Genomic DNA, 19431 nt, shown 5'->3' on the forward strand with positions numbered 1-19431 from the left:
CTTTTTTTGTGCCGAGATCATCTGATGGTAAGTAGTTCCCTTCGTGTACACTCTCACCAGAGAACATACGCCCAGTTTCACAGCTGTTGGAACAACTTTAAAGGTTTGTCACACAATTAGAAGTATCACAATATATTTTTTTCTAGGAATGACAGTTTGATGTGTGATAAACCAACCCCCATAGAATTCAGTACTCTCAATGCACATACTTTCCAGCATCCATTTTCTTATATTATTTACATTCAAAAGGCCACGCCCATAAATCATTGCTAAAAGACGTTTGAACTGATATGGCCTTTCAGCATGCGGTGTAAAGAGTTATCTGGGCTATTTATTACTTTCTAAATGGTTTCTGTTGCATTCCTTGACAATTACAGTATAAGCCTTTGAGACCCATGCAGAGTTTTGCTGTGTTCCAACACACAGAAAATATCATGAAAAGGCATTTTCCCTTTCCTGTACTGGCTTTCTTCCAGGCTTTGCCAGTCTTAGGAACTTATGCCATGCATGACACTGCACTCTGAGAGTTGGAGGGAGAGGCATGTGAGGGTCACACGCACCATTCGTGGAAAGTTTGGGTGTCTGAAGTTGCAGTAACCCTTTGGCCTCTTTAGCATTCTATCACGCACTGTCGACTAATTGAGGGATGTGTATCTGTTGATCATAGTTACTTTTTTTTTTTATACACCCACAGAGGAGAACTAGAACTAAGGTTAAAAAAATGTTTTCCATTCCCATCCTGATGTGTTTTAAGAAACAGCTTAGCTATTGTCTCCTCAGCTTTCTGACCCTGTGTGAAGTGGATGGAGGAAACCAGTTCACCAAGGAGCACAGGACCAGAAACAGTGCACCAAACCGAAAGGCTTTCTTTTCCTGGAGGCAGAAGAAGTCAGAAAAGCAGCTCTCGCGGGACTTACCCACACAGGTGTAGTTGTTTGCAGCCAACTGAAACCCGGGACTGCACTGGCAGTAAAAGGACCCTGGGGTGTTCACACATCTTTGGTGGCAATATGGAGGCACGGTGCATTCATCTATATCTAAGCAGATGGCACAGACACAGAACCAAGTTGTTAGCTGGGCATGCTTTTAACCCCTGCACTGGTGACTGGTAAGGGTATAAATTTGAGGCTAACCTGGTCTACAGTTCTATGACAGCCAGAGCTACATAGTGAAACTCTGTCTTGGAAAAAAAAAAACCACGAACCAAGCCAAACTAAACAAGCAAAAATTCCCAACTCCTAAAACCAGAAGCAAGTTGTTGACTTACTGAATTCTCAGTGGAAATAATGTAGAAAACATATCTTGGGAAGATTTTGGGTTGAAAATATTCTTCTTCCCTCCCTTCCTCAGTCTTGCCTGTTCATCCTCTCTCTTAAAATTAGGATATATGTGTTTTTAAAGACATTTTGGTCATCAGTTAAGTAATACACTAAGAACAAGGAACAATATAACACTCCTGTCAGCAGTAAATAAAGTTGAGTTGAGATGTAAAGAAGAAACATAATTAAGACCTTTCCACACATACACGTGAAGATGTCAGCTTGCTGCACCAAAACAGCAGTTAAAGTGAGGAGAGAAGTGACAAAGAATGGAGATATACAGCGCATGGCTAAGAGAGAAGTGATGTGGGCCGTCCTCGGCTGGTGTCTGAGGCTTCGCCCTGAAACATTTGTATCTTGGTGTTCAGAGTTTGGTAGGAAGGCTTGCCATGTGTAGCTTAGGAAAATTTGTGAGCATCACATGAAAGAACATTGTGAAAGGAAGGGACGCTACACAAGCGACCTCTTGAAAATGTCCTGACATTCGGATGAAGTGTTCCATCCTGCGCCCTTTGATAAGTATTTCCCCATAAAATGCTCAGCTGAGAACTTGCAGGAACAGGCCTTCTTAGAAGCATAATAAAACGCGATTCTCATCACGACTACACTTTGTGACATCTCCAGCATAACAAGTGTATTTTAATAGGACAATTTTGTACACAGAATACATCACTATAGAGTGAAACTACCTCATGGTAAAACAAAACAAAACTAACCTAAACAACTGAACTGAACAACTAAACTGTGCTGGTGTTAGCAAAGTGTGCTCAAATGGCCTGGCGCTAACCTGAATTTGAATCTCAGGTCTGGCCCCTCACTGTCTTAGCTTCTGGAACTTCCATTTATTCTCCATATGGTAGAATAGTTAGAAAATTTACATGGTACAGAGTAGGCAATGTGCTTGGAGCATACCAGGCAATAGAGTGGGAGGTATCACTAGAAAGGTGCAAAAAACGCTTTCGATTTAGTCAGCACACCTAAATAACTAGCGAGAGACAGCCACATAACCTTCTGTATCTGCTCCATGGCACTTCCTCAAGGAGGACACCTCTTATGCTTATAGATCAGTCTGCCTCATCTATATCCTATCCTGCTTTAGACTTCCTTATAGCCCCTGATATTGCTCAATATTGAGACACACGCTTATTTGCTTATCTGGCTCTCTCACTGTTATCTGCGGTGAATAAGAGCTGCCTCTTCCCTTTGAGGTGGAGATGAAGGATATTTGTCTACTAACTGTCTTAGGCTTAATGCTCAGAACAGGGGCTAGCATAGTAGCTGCTCAATGGCTTTATTTGATACATGGAAACTGCACATCAATTAAGAGCTATTGTTTGCAGTGCTTTCTGGCACTGTATATGATGGCCATGTACTATTATTGTCAGTCAATATGTATGAATGGTGTTTTCTAATTCTCCTCCAGAGCAATCGTTCTATGAAATTTGTTTGCCCAGTCTAGGATCTCAGCATCTAGAATGGCACCTGGCACACAGTAAGCTCTCAGTGAATATATGATGACTCAGCACCTGGCACACAGTCAGCTCTCAACGAATATATGATGACTCAGCACCTGGCACACAGTCAGCTCCCAAAGAATATATGATGACTCAGTGGCACCTGTCACTTCAACCAGCAGACATTCATTTTATAGCAGTGTACTTGGGACTGAGGTTGTATGATCATAACTGAAAGTGTATTTGCCTGGCATGGGGTACGGACATAATCATATTACTCTACAGGGTGAGAAGATCAATAATAGAAGCATGCACAGGAGATGGAGAGAACATTGGTCTGCTCAAAGTGGCCTGCTGACTGTGGTGGTCCATAGAGTATTGGATCAGTTCATAACTAATATGAAAACTCGGCTGCATGTGTAACCATGGCAACTGAAACCAACACAAGCTTTTTATTATATTTTATAGATGTATCAGACTGCAACAGGTTGCAAACTTCCAAAAAAGGTCTGCTTCTTCTTAACTGGGTAAGGAAGGAGTGACTAATCATATTTGGATAGATCATGGCTTCTACAGGAGGTGACTCTGAACTGGGATCTGATAGTGGAATAGAAGTGTATAGGGCAGTGTCTCCATGTTCTAGACAGAATACTTATAGATATGTGCCCAGAATCACATTTGAGAAGAAGCTGGGCTGCAACTGTTTTTGGGAAGGAGGGCACTGGTGTAATAGAATTGATGAGAAAGCCCCTTTATGTTCTACTGAGGAATGCAGAATTGCCTTTTGGGGGTGCGGGCAATGTCAGCACACACCTGATCAGATACAAATCCATCTTTCCACTTTCCCACAGAGCCTGTCATTCTGTGTTCCTTTGTCTTCAGTTCACCCCGCAGTGGGGTGTGTGACTACTGTACTTTCAGGCCCTCAGTGTTTATTTTCCTGACTAACCCAAAGAGTGTAGCCTTGGCATCTGTGGAGTTTTCCAGCACTCTTGCTCTGCATCATAGCTTCCAGCATTACAAACCCTGGCTCTTCCTTTGGTCTGGGAACCACTCCCAGCACCTAGACACAACCTGTGGCAAGCAGAGCCAGCCAGCATTCACAAGGATCTGAGTGCTGACAATACTCATGTCAACAGCTCCCATTCTAGGTGGAAGTTGATGCTGGCTGCCTGTACCCTCACTCTCTGTTCCTAAGAGAAAAACTGGCCTTTCCACTGGTCTGTGGTAAGAGGTTAGGTATGTAAACAGATGGGCAGAGGGAGCCAATCACAGAGTGTCATGCCTTCTGCTGGGCCTGTTGATTAAGCCAGAGTGCTGTTTTGCATCAGCGCGTGCCAACTGGGCTCCTCAAACTGTGTTCTTCCATTCATTCAGAATAGATGCAGATCACCCACCACATGCACTGTGGACACTGTGGCATCAGACCACATGCACTGGACACACTGTGGGGACTGTGGTATCAGGAGTGACACAAGCTGACATGGCCACAGACCTCCGGGAGGACTCCTCTCAGGCTCAGTGCTTCATTGTGCACTTTAAACACCAGCAAAGACTTGCAGTGTAAGGGGGCTTTAGATCAGTGGTTCTCAACCTGTGGGTTGTGACCATTGTGTGTGGGGTTACATATCAGATATTTACAATCCACAACGGTAGTGAAATTACAGTTATGAAGTAGAAACAAAATGATTTTGTGGTTGGGGGTCATTATAGCATGGAGAAGTGTATTAAAGGGTCACAGCATTAGGGCAGCTGAGAACCATTGCTGTAGAGACTGTTAACTTCCTGCCTGCTGATCCCAGACAGCTGCATGGCACAAGACCACAGGTGTGCTCAGCAATGCCATCCAAGAGCTAGCTCCTGACCTGGGACTAGTGCTGTCTCCACAGGACAAACGAACAGGCTGATACCCTGAGCATTTCAGTAGCTATGGACTCAGATAACTTGGCAGTAGAGGAGTCATGTGACCTCAGCATTCAACACACGTACCATGCTCTGCTATGTGGTGGCGAAGGAAGCCCTAACATCAGTGTGGTAGCGACACAGCCCCTAGTTCAAAATGTAGCTCTTAATGGCCCGTAAGGCTCCATTCAGACCAGAGTTTTGCTTTCACTTAATCTATAGCACTTTAGTGTTCAGGACAGGTCCAGCCTTAAAGTTCCTCTGGCTCGGAGGAAACTATATTGACAATTATTCGGAGAGGAAGCAGTTGCTTGGTATCACTCATATGTTAAACAGTTAAACAGATGCACCTTGTCTTAATACTGCACCGAGGGACTTACCTACACACTGTTCGCCTCGCTTCTGATACCCCGGAGGACACTGGCATGTGAAAGAGCCACGTATATTGAAGCATACTTGGTCTGTTCTGCAATTGTGGGTTCCCGAGGCGCACTCATCGATGTCTGGGAAAGACATACAACACAGAAAGAGTTCCAGAAGAGGTGGTTCTCTTCATTTGCACTTTGTTTTTCTTAAACCGAATTTTACTTTATTCTTAAAAAGATCTAGCCAATGGACAGAACATTCTCCACAGTTGAGTGGAGAGTGGGGTATGACTTTCACATGAGCTCTGGTGCCTCACATTTGACCATGCCCCCCTGGGGGGGGAGACCTGGTGGCACTCAGAGGAAGGATAGCAGGTTGCCAAGAAGAGACTTGATACCCTATGAGCATATACAGGAGGAGGAAATCCCCCTCAGGAACAGTCATAGGGGAGGGGAATAAGGGGAAAATGGGAGGGAGGGAAGAATGGGGGGATACAAGGGATGGGATAACCATTGAGATGTAACAAGAATAAATTAATACAAAATTAAAAAAAGCATTATGACATGTTATGTTGGAGAAACTGAACATGAAAAATTATTTCAAATGCTTATAAAATAATTTCAGATGTTCCAGTGTGTGCACCTGAGGTTTGAGATATACGTACAATCCTCATGCCTATCTTAGCACTTTAGTTGCTTTCAGCTACAGCAAATGCTTGACTCTATCTTCTTCCTTCTATTTTTCACCCACGACTTCCTGAGCAGGTATGGCTTCTTCCACAAGATAGTTTTATACTTTCATTAGGCAGAGCTATACATATGAGAATAAACAACTCCTTGGGAGGCTGAGGCAAGAGGATCTCCAATTTAAGTCTTGCTTGGTCTACATAGGAAGTTCAAGTGTAGTTGTGGCAACGTAGACCTTATCTCAAAACTAGAAGTAAAATGGAAGTAATAATATATATGCATAAAATTTTTATTATGAAACTCAAAATGAAAAGCATCGAGTTGATTATATTTTTCTAGAAGAGGTATCTTAGTGTAGGTTAAAATATATACTTTCCTAACACATATTACTTCTGGGAATAGTTGCTACATGTGTCTTCAGTAGGAGGCAAGTCACAGTTCTCGAAAAGGGTGGAAGGTTTCCAAAGAAAGCCAACTTGGAGAGGTTGTTCCTGGCCAAAGTGTGATGGGAATGTGTGTGACCACTTACAGCCCCTGGTAGGTGGAATTCATTTAGCCTTATCTATATCCTTCAAAGTCATTCAAAACTCACATATCCACGAGGGAGTTAGATTAGAAAGGAGGAGGGTACACTGTTTTGGCATTCTCTAACAAGTAACGGAAGACTAAGAATTATTAAAACTATTATGAAATATGTAATTTCTAGATGACCGATTCTGCGTGACCTTACTGGGGAGGGAGAGGCACCATCTGATGTTGTCACTCTGGGAGACCCAGGGGAGAGCCTAAAAGGGCCAGGGACCAATTAGGAGAAGAGCCTCAAGCAATGAGAAGTAACTGTGCTCTCTGTTCCCATCTGAGTCAGAGAGTGGCTTTATATGTTATTTTCCTTTTTGTTTTGCTGTGGTTTCAAGAATCGGATTGTCGCACGCACACTAAGTTGATGCCGTTAAGGTAAGCAGCTGATTTTATAGGAGGGTCATTCTAAGGTAACCACTCCACTCCTGGGTGTGGAAGTGAGAAGAAGAGAGATTCTTTCCGGAAACAGAGGGGAAGAGAATGAGGATGCTCCAGTGAGTATGGCTGCTTATTAGACAATAGTCTAGTAGGACTCCCTTTGACACATCGTCATTTGGAACTGATTTTAAACCTTTGTTGTTGTTGTGAAATGTATTAACAGTATTACTGTATGCTATTTTGCAATCCACCACAAAGTGCCCTTTCTAGGTGCAAGGCAGCACCAGGGCCCCTGCTGTGTGCAGTGACTGCTTTCTTCATGCCTCATTATTTTCTCAAATGCACTTGATGAAAACCTTTCTACTGGGGATTCTTTGGAGCTTTATGACTCGCTAATGCAGAAATGACAGCAGAATTCCTATTGTTTTATGTCAGGAACATTTGCCAACATTTGTGGTGATAACAGCCCTGAGAAAGAGAGAGGAGAGAGAGAGAGAGAGAGAGAGAGAGAGAGAGAGAGAGAGAGAGAGAGAGAGAGAGAGAGAGAGAGCCCTGTTAAATTCCACTGCTGTGAGTTCTCCCTGTCCATGCTGGCTGGAGATCAAGGACTTGGGCCGCTCAGCACTGCTAAGGGAGGCCTTGCCAGTGACAGAGGCTTTTCTTTTTGCAACCACTCTGTGCAAACTGCCTCCACCCAACCATGTTCCAGGTATGCAGCAATTCCCTTATTTTCCCATCACTTGTTTGGAGTGTCTTTGATAAATCCCACTTCCACTGGGATCAATGTATCATTAAAGAGGTTTAAAACATACAAACCTGTATGTCTCCTTTCTAAGAGTCTGTTCTATTTAGCATCTGAAAAGAATCATTTAATAAAAACATTTGGTGAGTTACAGTAATTTAAAAAAGCAAAGCCTGAAATATTGCCACTGTCACTTCAACTGCATTGTTTCCTGTTCTTTACCCAAAACAGAGGAAAGCTTCTGTGATAGGACTTCCCTCTACCACAAGTGAGTGACCACTAACTGGCAAATGGCACTTTCCTGGATTATAAATGCCAGGAGCATAGCCTCTACAGCCAGGAGGCAGCCAGTCATCTGCTTTTCTGTTTGTAGCTGCTCTGACCACAGTGTAGAGTGTTTGTTCTCCTAAGCCCCCACATTTAGCAGGTTATTTAATGCTGAAGAAGATCAGCAGACTGAACTTCTATGGACTGCCTTTAAGTACAGTATCTACTTAAATACCATAGTGCTATTATTTTGAAGATCCCATTGTTGCTTGTTTAAACACCCACACAAAGTCACGTTAAGCCATCACACATCTGGAGCGTTTTTGTGCTCCGTTCCTCCGTATGTAGGCTCCCACTTCTACTATCAGAAAGCCCTGTCCGAGTCTCTGCTTACTCAGCTAGTACAGCACAGTCACCACCTTTTGCAAGAACCTCTGTTGTTTGTAAGCAAAATTCACTTCCTACATCTGTTTGTGAGACCAACTGCATGGGCAAAGGCCTGCTTTATTTAACCCGAAAATGACTCAGGTCAGCCATGTTTTCCTGAGAATCTAGGAACAAGTACTCTGGGGAAAGCATGTTTTCTGTTTTTATTTTTAATTATCTATCATTTGTCCTTGACAGTTAAGCTCATTTTTTCCTGCTTACTGTAGAGCAAGAAATGTGATGGGTTTTCAGTAAATGTTTACCCGATTAATGGATGAATGAATCATTACTGTTTCCTGGGAATTGGTGTTCAAAGTTCACAGAAAGCAAGACCAGTGCTTTAGATTACGGAAGGAAAATTCACAAGGCAGAGTGATAGGCAAGGCTGGAGGAGCACAGCGGAATCAACAGTTTCCCTCTGGGCAGAGGGTAGAACTGTGGCGCGAAGGAGAGATGCCAAGACTACATTGCTCAGAATGAACAGCATTTGCCTGTCCCTGGGAACAAGATAGAGCAAAGATAGTTGAGTCAAGGAGTCTCACAGACTGCATCACCCGGTGTGAACAGAAGCTTTGCAGGAGAGGCGGGTTCTGAGCTGCAACTTGAAGGTGATGAGCTATAGGAGCTGGTGGGGGAGGAAGCTGTCTCTTAGAAGGCAGGTCCCACCAGAAGAAGTGACCGCAGAGAAAGACAGAGTGCTGAAGTCAGCATGGCTGGAGGGACTGCGTGTGAGAAACCAGGTGCTGTGACTGGCAGAATGTGTCCATAAAATGCTTGCTCAAGTCACTAGTGAAATTCAGAGACGTCAATGTAAGATTAGGGTTTTTTTTTATTGAATATGATAGCAAATGGCTCTTAATAAAGCAACTAGGGACTAATGTTAATATTACCAAAATAAAAAAATATAGAATATGCTTCCTAAAATCCCACAATATTTTTAATCACTCTAATATCCTGAGAATAGCTTAAGGGCATTAATTAGTGATTTCCTTAATTACAAAAAAAAAAAAAAAAAAAGAAAGAAAGAAAGAAAGAAAAATAAAAGGTTCACATTTCCTTCCCTGTGATTTGTAAAATTGTAGGTCTCCCTCTTATTGATGCTGGCATCCTCAGCTTCTTTAAATAATCCAGTATAATAATCTTTGGTGAGCTCTCTATCAGGCTGGCTCCAGCCAGTGGCACTGAAGATGACATGTCTCACAGCTAATATAGGGATGGTCCATCCCCTGGTGTCCCTTAGTCTCCTGCTTGGGCCTTTGTTCTCTGGTTTTGGCTCCTTCCCTGTGTTCTGACTCATAGTTTCCAAATCCCTGACTCATGCTGTTCCCTCTCTTATGCAACATTTTAATCTCTGCAATGTTCTTCCCATAATGTGATAACTTACCACGGCATGGAGTCACTTCAATATGCCTTACGGGCAAGTGTAAGCTGCAGTGTGTGTGCTTCTTACTGCCACTGGGGCTCATTGGCTTTCTGCTATGTCAGCCACGGCTTATGTGATCTAGAGCTGTGGCACCAATGAAGAGGTTAACTGGACAAGGGCCTTAGGAATGTGAAGAATTGGTTTTATTTCCCAAATTATCCTAGAAGGTAGGAACATCTTAATAAGAGCTGAGGACGTTGTTGTCCTGTCTCTGTCATATCTAGCCATAGCTACTGGGAATTACAATCTTGGTATTCCATTAAGGTTGTTGATGGAAGTCTACATAGAAGAAAGTAGTAAGATAGCCTTCTGTAGACATGTCTTAAACGTGTGAAATGCATAGGTAAGTAAAGTAGAGACACGCTTTGCTACATGGAAAGAGAGTAATTAAGAAGTTGGCTTTCTGAAGCTCCGACTTTCTCCAAGGAGCCTCAGGAAATAGAGATGCCATGGACTGCAGTTCCAGGAGAGAAGTGGGTGGGACAATCCTTAAGTGTGAGTCCATGGAGCCACTGCCTGGAGGCACTAGAACCTGGGGTTCAGACCCAAGGGTTCCCTTCTGCTCCTTCTGTAATTTAGTTCATCACAGAGACTTCTCTCCCCGGAGCTGTGGACAGCACAGGGTGTGCTGTACTTGTGGCTATTTTAATTTTTCTCTCAGCATTAGAGAGAATTGTTGACTGTGTCATACCTGGATTCTGCCCTGTGTCTTCCTTTTGCTTAGAGTTAGATTTCTAGCTTTCTGTGTTTCTGTTTCCCTCCCCTGTCTTTAGCCAATTATCAGCATTTTTTTTTTGGTCAAAGATTTCCTAGTTCCCTTTTGCTTCCTTTATAGAGCTGGGATCAGATTTATCTGGGCGAAATGCCCAGTTCCAGTTAGCTTTCCACCCTTCTGGAAATCTCAGCTCGAGCTCACCCAAGCTAAGCAGTTCTGGTGGAGAAAAGAGATATTTACTAACAGGAGAGAGCTGTCATCGTCACGGCCAGAGTAGATTTATAGTGCTAGATTCTTATCAATTCTGGCAAAACATCGATAACGATTTGGTGTGCCTTCAGTGGTAAACAAAAGCATCACCAAACTCAGCTTTTCCACCTCTTGATCGTTCAGTCCTCGCTTTAGAAGGATAGCAGACTACCAAGAAGAGACTTGATACCCTAGCACTATATTCATGGGGAGGAGGTCCCCCTCAGTCACAGTCATAGGGAAGGGGAATTGGGGTGAAAGTGAGAGGGAGGGAGGAATGGGAGGATGCATGGGATGGGATAGAAAATGAGATGTAATATGAATTATTTTATTTTTCAATAAAAATGTGTTAAGAAAAAAAAGAAGGTGACCTGAAGATCCTTGGCACTGTGCCCCGTGTTCTAGTAGAATTTTGTCATATGTTGTTCCCACATGGGGAAAAAAAGCCATGGCACATGTATCAGCAAAGATGGAGTTGCACTGAAGATGGTCCGTCGCTCACCTAGCTTCCTACGATGGAATAGTCGACTTCATGTACAAGCTGGCTAGACGTGGTTTGACATATCGCTCATAAATGTGGGAGGGAAGCCAAATGGTTCCCATGAATGCGTGTACCACTCACAAAGGAAATGTACCCATAAGCCATAGGCCAAAGCAGAACAGCAAGGAGAGAAAGGCTCAGGTGCTCTTTCTGCCGAGCTCTTCCTGTACTGGCAAAATGCAGCTGATTGCACTCGGAGCACTACAGCAATGTTCTACAGACAAACTATTTGCAGGCATCTGTGTGAATGTATCATACCCAGATGAACTCTTTTTCTTTCTCAGACACAACTACTTACCAAATCTGTTTGGGGGGAAGATGTCCTAGAATAGGGGTTGCTATGGCCAATGATCCAGCTGCAGCCCTGGGGAGTATGACTATTTCGAAAGAAGCAACACTGTCAGTCTTTGCTTCTGGGTGGCTCAGTAGTAGGAATGAAAGCCCTTCTGTGTGACAACTCATTTACTCTATGCAGGCTGGTTATCTGTTTACAAATAGATGACCCTGGGAGTAATTATGATCCTACCTATGGCGTGATGTGTTTGCATCTAGTTGTGTTTTGTGGTGTCTCCCTCCCACTGGCCATTTCCTCTGGAGAGTGACAAGCTGAATGGAGATGAACTCCACTTCCCGAGCCTATCGGATCTGCCATGAACAATGTGACCTGAGTTTGGTCTCCTTCCTGGAGGCCTTACAGCTGGATTCCTCTGTCTCCCCCAAACCCAGGGCACACATATTCCTTCAGGCAAATCATCACTGGAGTCACACAGCCTCTGGATATGGCAATGCGAATTATAATAAGCTTGGCTTGGTGACCTCCTAATTATATGACACCAGTTGCATTCCTGTTCATTTGACATTAGGTAGATTTTGTTCCCACTAAATCTAAGCACACTAACAAATGGTGAATGTAGCTTGGCATTATTTCTCCAACTCATTAAGGGCCTTCATCTTTTTCAAAGTATATGTTTGTGATTCTTGTTGATGGAACATTATACCTTATTAACTATATTTTCCTTCCCACTTTATTACATCCTGTGATATTTACACACAACATTCCTTATATATTTTCTCTGACTTCCAAATGTAACAAAGAGGTCAGATGAAGGGTTAGGGATGCTAGCCTCAAAACTAATGCAATTGCTTCTTTGTATTTCTGCTTTAGATTCAGAATTTTTCAGAATAAAGAGTGGCAGAGGATAGATATGTGGGTAAATTGAAGTGAACAATGGCTGTAGAAAACACAACAATTAGTTTTTCAGAGGCACAAGATATATAAAATTAAAATATATAGGAATGCACGTGATTTATGAAATATTTAAAATAGGTGCATGGGGATTACTGGAAGGTGGCTCAGGGGAGAAAAGCTCTTGCTAGGAAGGGGTGAGCACCAGTTTGGATCCTCAGAACCCATGATCTGGGATCTATATCTGTTCTCTCAAGGTGATTATGACAAGTTGGGGTGCAGAGACAGAAGAATTCCTGAAAGATCAAGGGCCAGCTAGCCTGAAAATCACAGTGGTAAGCAACAAGAAACCCTCAAAACAAAATGGAAGACAAGAACTGACACCTGAGGCCTTTCAGGCTTGGGTTGCAGAGGCTCCTACATTTTCAGATATGAAAACTCACACATGTGAACACTAACACATATGAGCACAGACACATATGAACATAAATGCACACCAACACACATCCCAGATATATTAAAACTACTTTTAAAATGTGTGTGGATTGGCAGGATAAGTGGAGCTTAAATAGTGTTCAGGAAAGGTTAAAATTCCAACATACTTTGGATTTTGATAAGTCAGGATGCACATTTGAGCTATCCATGGGGGAAAACAGTAAGGAATAGTAATAACACAAAACTAGAAATCTGACTGAGCAAAAACAGAATCACAAAATTACCTTGTCAATTTAAACTGAAGACAGAAAGGAGAAAAAAAAATAAGTTAAAATATGCAAGAGAGGCAGATAGTAGAATGGTTGCTTGGGTTTTATACCTATCGGTAAGTACAGTGAACGGAAGTGGACTACATGCTGTCTCTAGAAAGATGATTGGACAGATGGAAGGCTCAGCCATCACAACTGCTTCCTGTGAAAGCTGATGACACGAGCTCAGTTTCTGGTACCCATGTGAGAGTGAAAAAGGAGGATTGGTCTTACACTGTTCATCATAGTGCTCCCATCGTTCACATATAATAGTAGTGGTAATAACTAACAATAATTTAAAAGTTGTCAGTTAATTAAAGGGCATGAACATTCTATTTCAAGCAATACAATATAACTATAAGTGTATGGATATTAAAGAAAAAGACAGATTTTTTTAACCAGAACAAGTTGAGCTTTGTAATTTTAATATTGAATAAAATTGACTTCAAAGGGGAAATTATAAGGAATAAATCAAGAATAGTACTAACAACAGAAGTTTTAGAGAGATATATAAACTCTAATTTAAATGCATATAATCATAAATAAAGTAAAAGAGAAAGGTAAAAAGAACAAAACACAATCATGGTAAGATTTTAATGCATTTCTCCCAGGAACTGAGAGAATCAACATAAATTATTCAGAAATGAAGAGAAAATAAAAACATGAGTAAAACCTTTTAACTACAGAAGCTTTTGGTGTATGGAAGGACATTAACAGGAAGTAGTATGTGCTGGCCATAGGACAAGCCAAAGATATAGATTCTATCTATCTATCTATCTATCTATCTATCTATCTAAAGAGGAACGTTGAGGGAAAGAGATCATGTTTCCCAGGGGTAGAGATAAGTGGTAGAGCACCGACTGTACCTTATGGCCTCAAACTACAATGGAGATGAAGGAGAAACAGAAGGACAATGCTGGCAGCAATAAACCTAGAAAAGCTCTTGTTTTGGAAGCCCATGGCTTAGAGAGGTAGTAAAAGTGAAAATGGAGAAGACTGCATTTCCGAATGACGTGCAAACCTCCACACCTTTGCCCAATGACGGCGGTCTTGATTTTTCTCCTGTGCTCAACCCATAAGAATCACAGTTGGCTCAGAGAACACTTTTTAGCATTTTTGAAAGGCTTTTTATAGAAGAGAAGAAACGTTCAACTATACCACTTCCAGAAGGCTGATCTAGAAGAAATGAGAAGAAATTCAAGGTAGCTAGAGTTTTCTTTAGCAGCCAAGAAAAGATGGTATTAGAGGCTTTGCTGTGTGTGGAAGTAATGCCCACCATTGCACCAGGGATCTCAGCAGGTGGAAAGGACCTGTCTTCTTGTCTGTGTTTGAAAACAGCAATAAGGTGCTACATGCAAAAGTGGCACTGAAAATGACTTTTTAATCTTGTTGGTGGATGTCTTTGTGTCATAGAATTAACTTTTCCTTTAATTATAATACTAAAAACAATTGGGAAAATAAACACCACATTTATTCTAATAGCAATGCATAAGGGCTCAGGAGGACTATGCATCTGCACATTTGTTTATTTGGTACATCGTGTGCACACATATGTGTGTCTTTGTACAGTTGGGAAGTTACCCTTTGCCATTTACCCTGCAACATCCGACAAACCTGATAAAATATCCCGAGAGACATTCTTTTCTCAAGGGCCTGTTATTTTCTCCCTTTTCCTGGAGCAGAAAAAGCAGTTCATGTGTCTTTGAGTTCTTGCTGTCTGCCCAGTAACCAGGCTTTCTTAGAATGAAGACACTTTCCTTTTTATTATGCCAAGGCATGAGCTTTCTCAGTGATCAAAATATTAAATGTGAGCAACTACTAACTAATATTTCACGAAGAAACATTCAACCATTGCCATTTTCCCCCAAGATACCATCCTACAAAGTTAAATTTAATTTTCCAGTAAATTGTGTTGACGTAGATGGTGGGATCTCTCCTCTCTCTGTGTTGTGAAAGTTTGAGCAACTCATAAGTATCAGTTGGAAGAGTGTAAAGATGACATGGGACAAAAGAAAATCCTGCTCCATATAGCTGCTGGCTCCGTGGGAGTTCTGAGTCTAGAGATTTCTGCATACCAACAGATGGAATGGTCTTTGAAGTTTTAAATAAACCTGGGGCCCTTTATCTTATATTTCCTTGTTGAGAGAGATAAGTTTTTTTTAAAAGCTATGTATTATTCTCTGAGATCTCTTCCCAATCTGAAATGAGGGTTTCTTTGGTGAGTTCTTGGGTACTGTTTTCAAAAGTGTCTGGTTCCCAGCTCCAATCTCATCTCCCCTCTCCAAAGTCAAATGTTGAATCCTGGAAAAATCTGAAAAATTTGTCCTTGTTTTCTTGAGCTCAGGGTCTCTGGTCTGTTTTTCTTCTTCCCTCCCTTTTTATTTTTCATCAAACTTTCCTTCTCTCTCTCTAATGAGTTGGATCAAAGGAGAATCTGAAAGTGGATTTGTCTTTCTGGGAAGGAGGGAAGGATTGTTAGACAGGGAGCACTTGGTGTTTAAATGCACCTCTGTGTACCTGAGAGGTCACCTGAGAGGTTACCTGCTTGCCAGGACTTTAGAATAGCTTAATGCATGTTTGGCAAAGTAAACTGTAAAACCTCCTGGGGAGACATGCACTATACAGGGCTCCTCAGTTGGAAAATTCCAAAGACAGATGGCGCCGTGCCAGCCGCATGGTGGATGTGTTAAAGGTGGATGCTAAATAAGCCAGTCTTCAAGGGAATTTCTTGGCGTGAGTAAACACAGATGAAAAAGAGCCTGTGCGGTTTTTTTTTTTTTTTTTTTAGCTCTCTCACATTTACTTTAATGATTGCTGTATGTGGCACATGTATGGAACATATCATATTACACAAATATGGAAGAAAATGGAAAATGTGAGCAACTCATATTGTTAATTTAAAAATTACCTTAGGATTATTTTTCCATAGGAATGTAATATTTTATTTATGGAAACCTTTAAATGAAGGCTGTTGGCTTCAGGCCCACATGTGGTTAATGTAGACGATGATGAGGCTGCCAAAAAGGTATGTGGAGGTCCCTGTCAGTGGCTGCCCATCACTGGTCTCCTTATCGTTCGAAGTAGAGGAAGCAAGCTAGTCTCTCACTGCTAGTATTTTAAGCTCTAAACTCTTTTATTTGAGATGGCATTTTTATTACATTTGCTTATAACAAAAATGCTTATGTATAGCTTATACCATGAAACAAGTTTGAAGGAGCAACTGATCTGTCTAAAAAGGCTTAGAATTTCAGAATATGTTCCCCCCCCCCCACGTAGCTCATTGTCAGAAATAGGATTGAGCCAGAAGAATGAGTGGGATTGTGGCTTTCTGTTCTCTGTGTGTATGTGTGGTGTATATGCATGCCTTGTATGTGTGTACACGTGTTCATATAGGTGTACACACCTGTGTGTGTGTGGGTGTGCTTGCCTATGCCTGTACCTAAAGAGGAGGGTGGTCAGTGTGCTACGTGCCCCCACATTTCTGTCTGTCTCCACTTTACTTTTTGAAACATGGTCTCTCACTGAACCTGGACTTCCCCTCTTTCATCTAGACTGGCTGGCCAGGAAGGCCCCTTAGGGTCTGTCTCCTTTTTTTCAGAGTGCTGGGGCACAGACTTGTTGCTCCTGGTTTTCGTCTGAGTGCTTGGGGTCCAAACTCAGATGCTCACACTCACGTAGCAAGCACTTTTGTCATCGTGTCATCTCCCCAGACCAAGATCACACATTTTCTAACCACATAGGTCTCAAATCTAAACAGAATTACAGTTGTATTTTGTGTCCTAGGAAACTTATTTGACCTCTCCAAGTCTTGCTGCCACAATCTATCAGGTGGAGACATTACCGATTTCTTAATGTTATTGTGATGGTTAACTAACTGGTCCTGGGCCATAGCGAGTGCTCAGCATGAAAAGGCCATGTTAATATTGCTGTGGGATCGAAGGAAATAAGGAAGCTGCACACATCATGGTGTCAGCATAATTTTCATTTTAGACATCCTATTTTCATTTATTTGCTTATTCATGTTTTGGATATGGCCTGCTATAGCTGAAGCCAGATCAGGAGGGTCACCAACCACTGTACGGCCATCTCTCCTTTTGACATGTTCCAGGTGACTGGATACGAGAATGAAAAAAGTCAGACTTGCTTATACTTATTTCTCATTGAAGAGATTGGGAACCTTCAAACAAAAAAGGCATCTAGCATCTTTTGTATTTTATAATGTATTGTGATAGGAAAGGACTGCTCGTAGCTATAGTGTCCCTTCATGGCAATGAAGTATTGGTGTTTATAAAGAGGGCTTAGCAGACAGTACTAACCAGAGCTCCAGTTGGGACTGAAATATGAATCCAAGACAGTGATATTACATAAGTAAGTTCTAGCTATTGAACGGGTATAAATATACAAATTTAAGTGACAACTTTGATTTATTTAAATTACATTAAGGGTGTTATAGTCACTGTCTTTCAAGGCAGTCATGAAATTATAACTCAGAACTGGAGAAGAAATGGAGAATATATTCCAATAACACCAAAATATCTCTATAAGGGCAGGGCAAGGGTTTTGCATTTTTTTCTAAGGAAAAGGCTCAGAGTTAAAGTAAAACAAGTGGGCTAGAGTCACAGGCTATCTGCTTTCTCCAATGCGGAAGTTCAAAACACAATGCCGGCCTGTGTGTCAATGATGCATCCCTTTGGCCACAGCACAGAGGGTGTTTTGATTGACAGCTGCCTTCAGGTTTTGAGATGTTTACAGGTAACAAACCATGGCATACTAAGAAGTACTTTGTTGAAAGTTAACTTTCATTTGCTTTTGGATACCAAACGTGAGAAGAGTCATATACATTCATGTCACTTATCTCTTGTTCCTGTAGTAAAGGTGTAAGGAAGAGGACTGACAGGGACTTCCTTTGTTATCTTAATATTTAATTTTGTATTACTTTTGAGGCCATTGCTCTACTTAGAAAGCTCTGACAGCTGCTTCCTCAGTGAGGGCCACAGGCCTTGAGTCCTCTTCCTGGACAGCTGTTAGGAGCTGCATTTCCTCTGGCCCAGGGCACTGCTCCTGACATCTTCACCTTCCTAGAGAGGCTAAGGCTGCCAGGCTCTCAGGGATCCCAACACCTGGCTCTGACTATGTATTTCGATGGTAATAAGATTTAGACAATCTCTCTGAACCTTCCCTGAGACATTCTAGGTGGTTCCATACACAAAATGGCCTTAGTTTGGCTTCTGGTCAACACTGTATCTTATACAACTCTCCATCCCACCGTGGTACATCCACGTGCAACACACTCTTGTCACTTGACTGCCTCTGAATGTGCCTTCCTCCAGCTCTCTACCTCATCAGTATAGATTCCCCTTCAGGGCCAGCTCATCTCAACCTTCTTTATGCTTCTTTTCCCAGATTCCTTTGACCAATAAGACATCCCTAGTGATGCCCTAATACTCTATAATATAAGCAAACAAGGCACTCAAGGCAAACAATGCTTAACATTTTCATCATACTTTACAGTTAACTCATTTCTATGATACTTTTTTTTTTTTTTTTGCAAAACTATAGAGAATGTGCCAAGTAAGGTGGTTATATGGACTCTCTTCCTGCAAAAAATTTCAGTTTTGTTTTCAAATCAGTGTTTCAGTTTTAATACAAGCTGTGAAATAGCACATACTTCAAATAGTAAAAACTCCTTCAAGAACTATGGCTGGAGCCGGGTGTGGTGGCACATGTCTGTAATCCCAGCACTGGGGAGGTAGAGGCAGGCAGAGCTCTGTGAGTCTGGGGCAAGACTGTTCTATCAAGTGAGTCCAGGACACTCAGGGTTACACAGAGAAATCCTTTATAGAAGAAACCAAAACCAAACCAAACCAACCAACCAAACAATGAAGAACTACATCTAGGGTCTGTGTGGAGAAAAACTAGCAGTGATGGAAATGACTCCCCGTTACCAAGGGGGTAGAACTCTGCCTTCTCTTTTGTAAGTGTTCCTGAGCCCTTGTTTCTGCTGCATTGTTTGATGAAAAGTTAGACTTACAGACTTCTGCTATTTGGGGAAGAAACTCCATACTGAATTTTCCACATAGCATGACTATAAATGGAAAATAAGATCATTTCTAACTATTTAAAGTATATGATCTTGTTAGTAAATTATAATTCAGCAACTACTTTAAAGTTAACACTATGTTGGGGCATTTACTCATGCAAGCCAAGAGGATAGAGGGTGTCTCTCAGTTTACTAAGGAAACTCATTATGACATATTTGCTTCAGGATAAAACCCAAACTGTTAACTTGCCATGTGAGGCACTTCGATTTGATGCCTGTGTCTTCTCTATACTCTGAAATCACACCAGACTTACAGCCTTGGCAAACATTTCTCACTAGGCCTGGGGCACTTTTTTCCTCTTCTCTCATTACCTCAAGTCTCTGAAATCAGACTCCTACAACTTCCTTAGATGAA

General features: G+C 41.9%; 1 protein-coding gene across 2 annotated transcripts in view; it reads right to left on the minus strand.

Moving 5' to 3' along the window:
- The window catches only part of Efemp1 (EGF containing fibulin extracellular matrix protein 1), a 60988-nt gene that overhangs the window by 10627 nt on the left and 30930 nt on the right, over positions 1-19431 (minus strand). For both annotated transcript variants that reach the window (XM_051164832.1, XM_051164834.1), the window contains exons 5-6: positions 5056-5178; positions 918-1037 (exon numbers count right to left, since the gene is read on the minus strand). In XM_051164832.1, the coding sequence (XP_051020789.1) occupies positions 918-1037; positions 5056-5178 (243 nt within the window). The remainder of the gene's footprint in view (positions 1-917; positions 1038-5055; positions 5179-19431) is intronic.

This window comes from Acomys russatus, chromosome 22, assembly GCF_903995435.1.
Source record: "Acomys russatus chromosome 22, mAcoRus1.1, whole genome shotgun sequence".
NCBI lineage: Eukaryota > Metazoa > Chordata > Mammalia > Rodentia > Muridae > Acomys > Acomys russatus.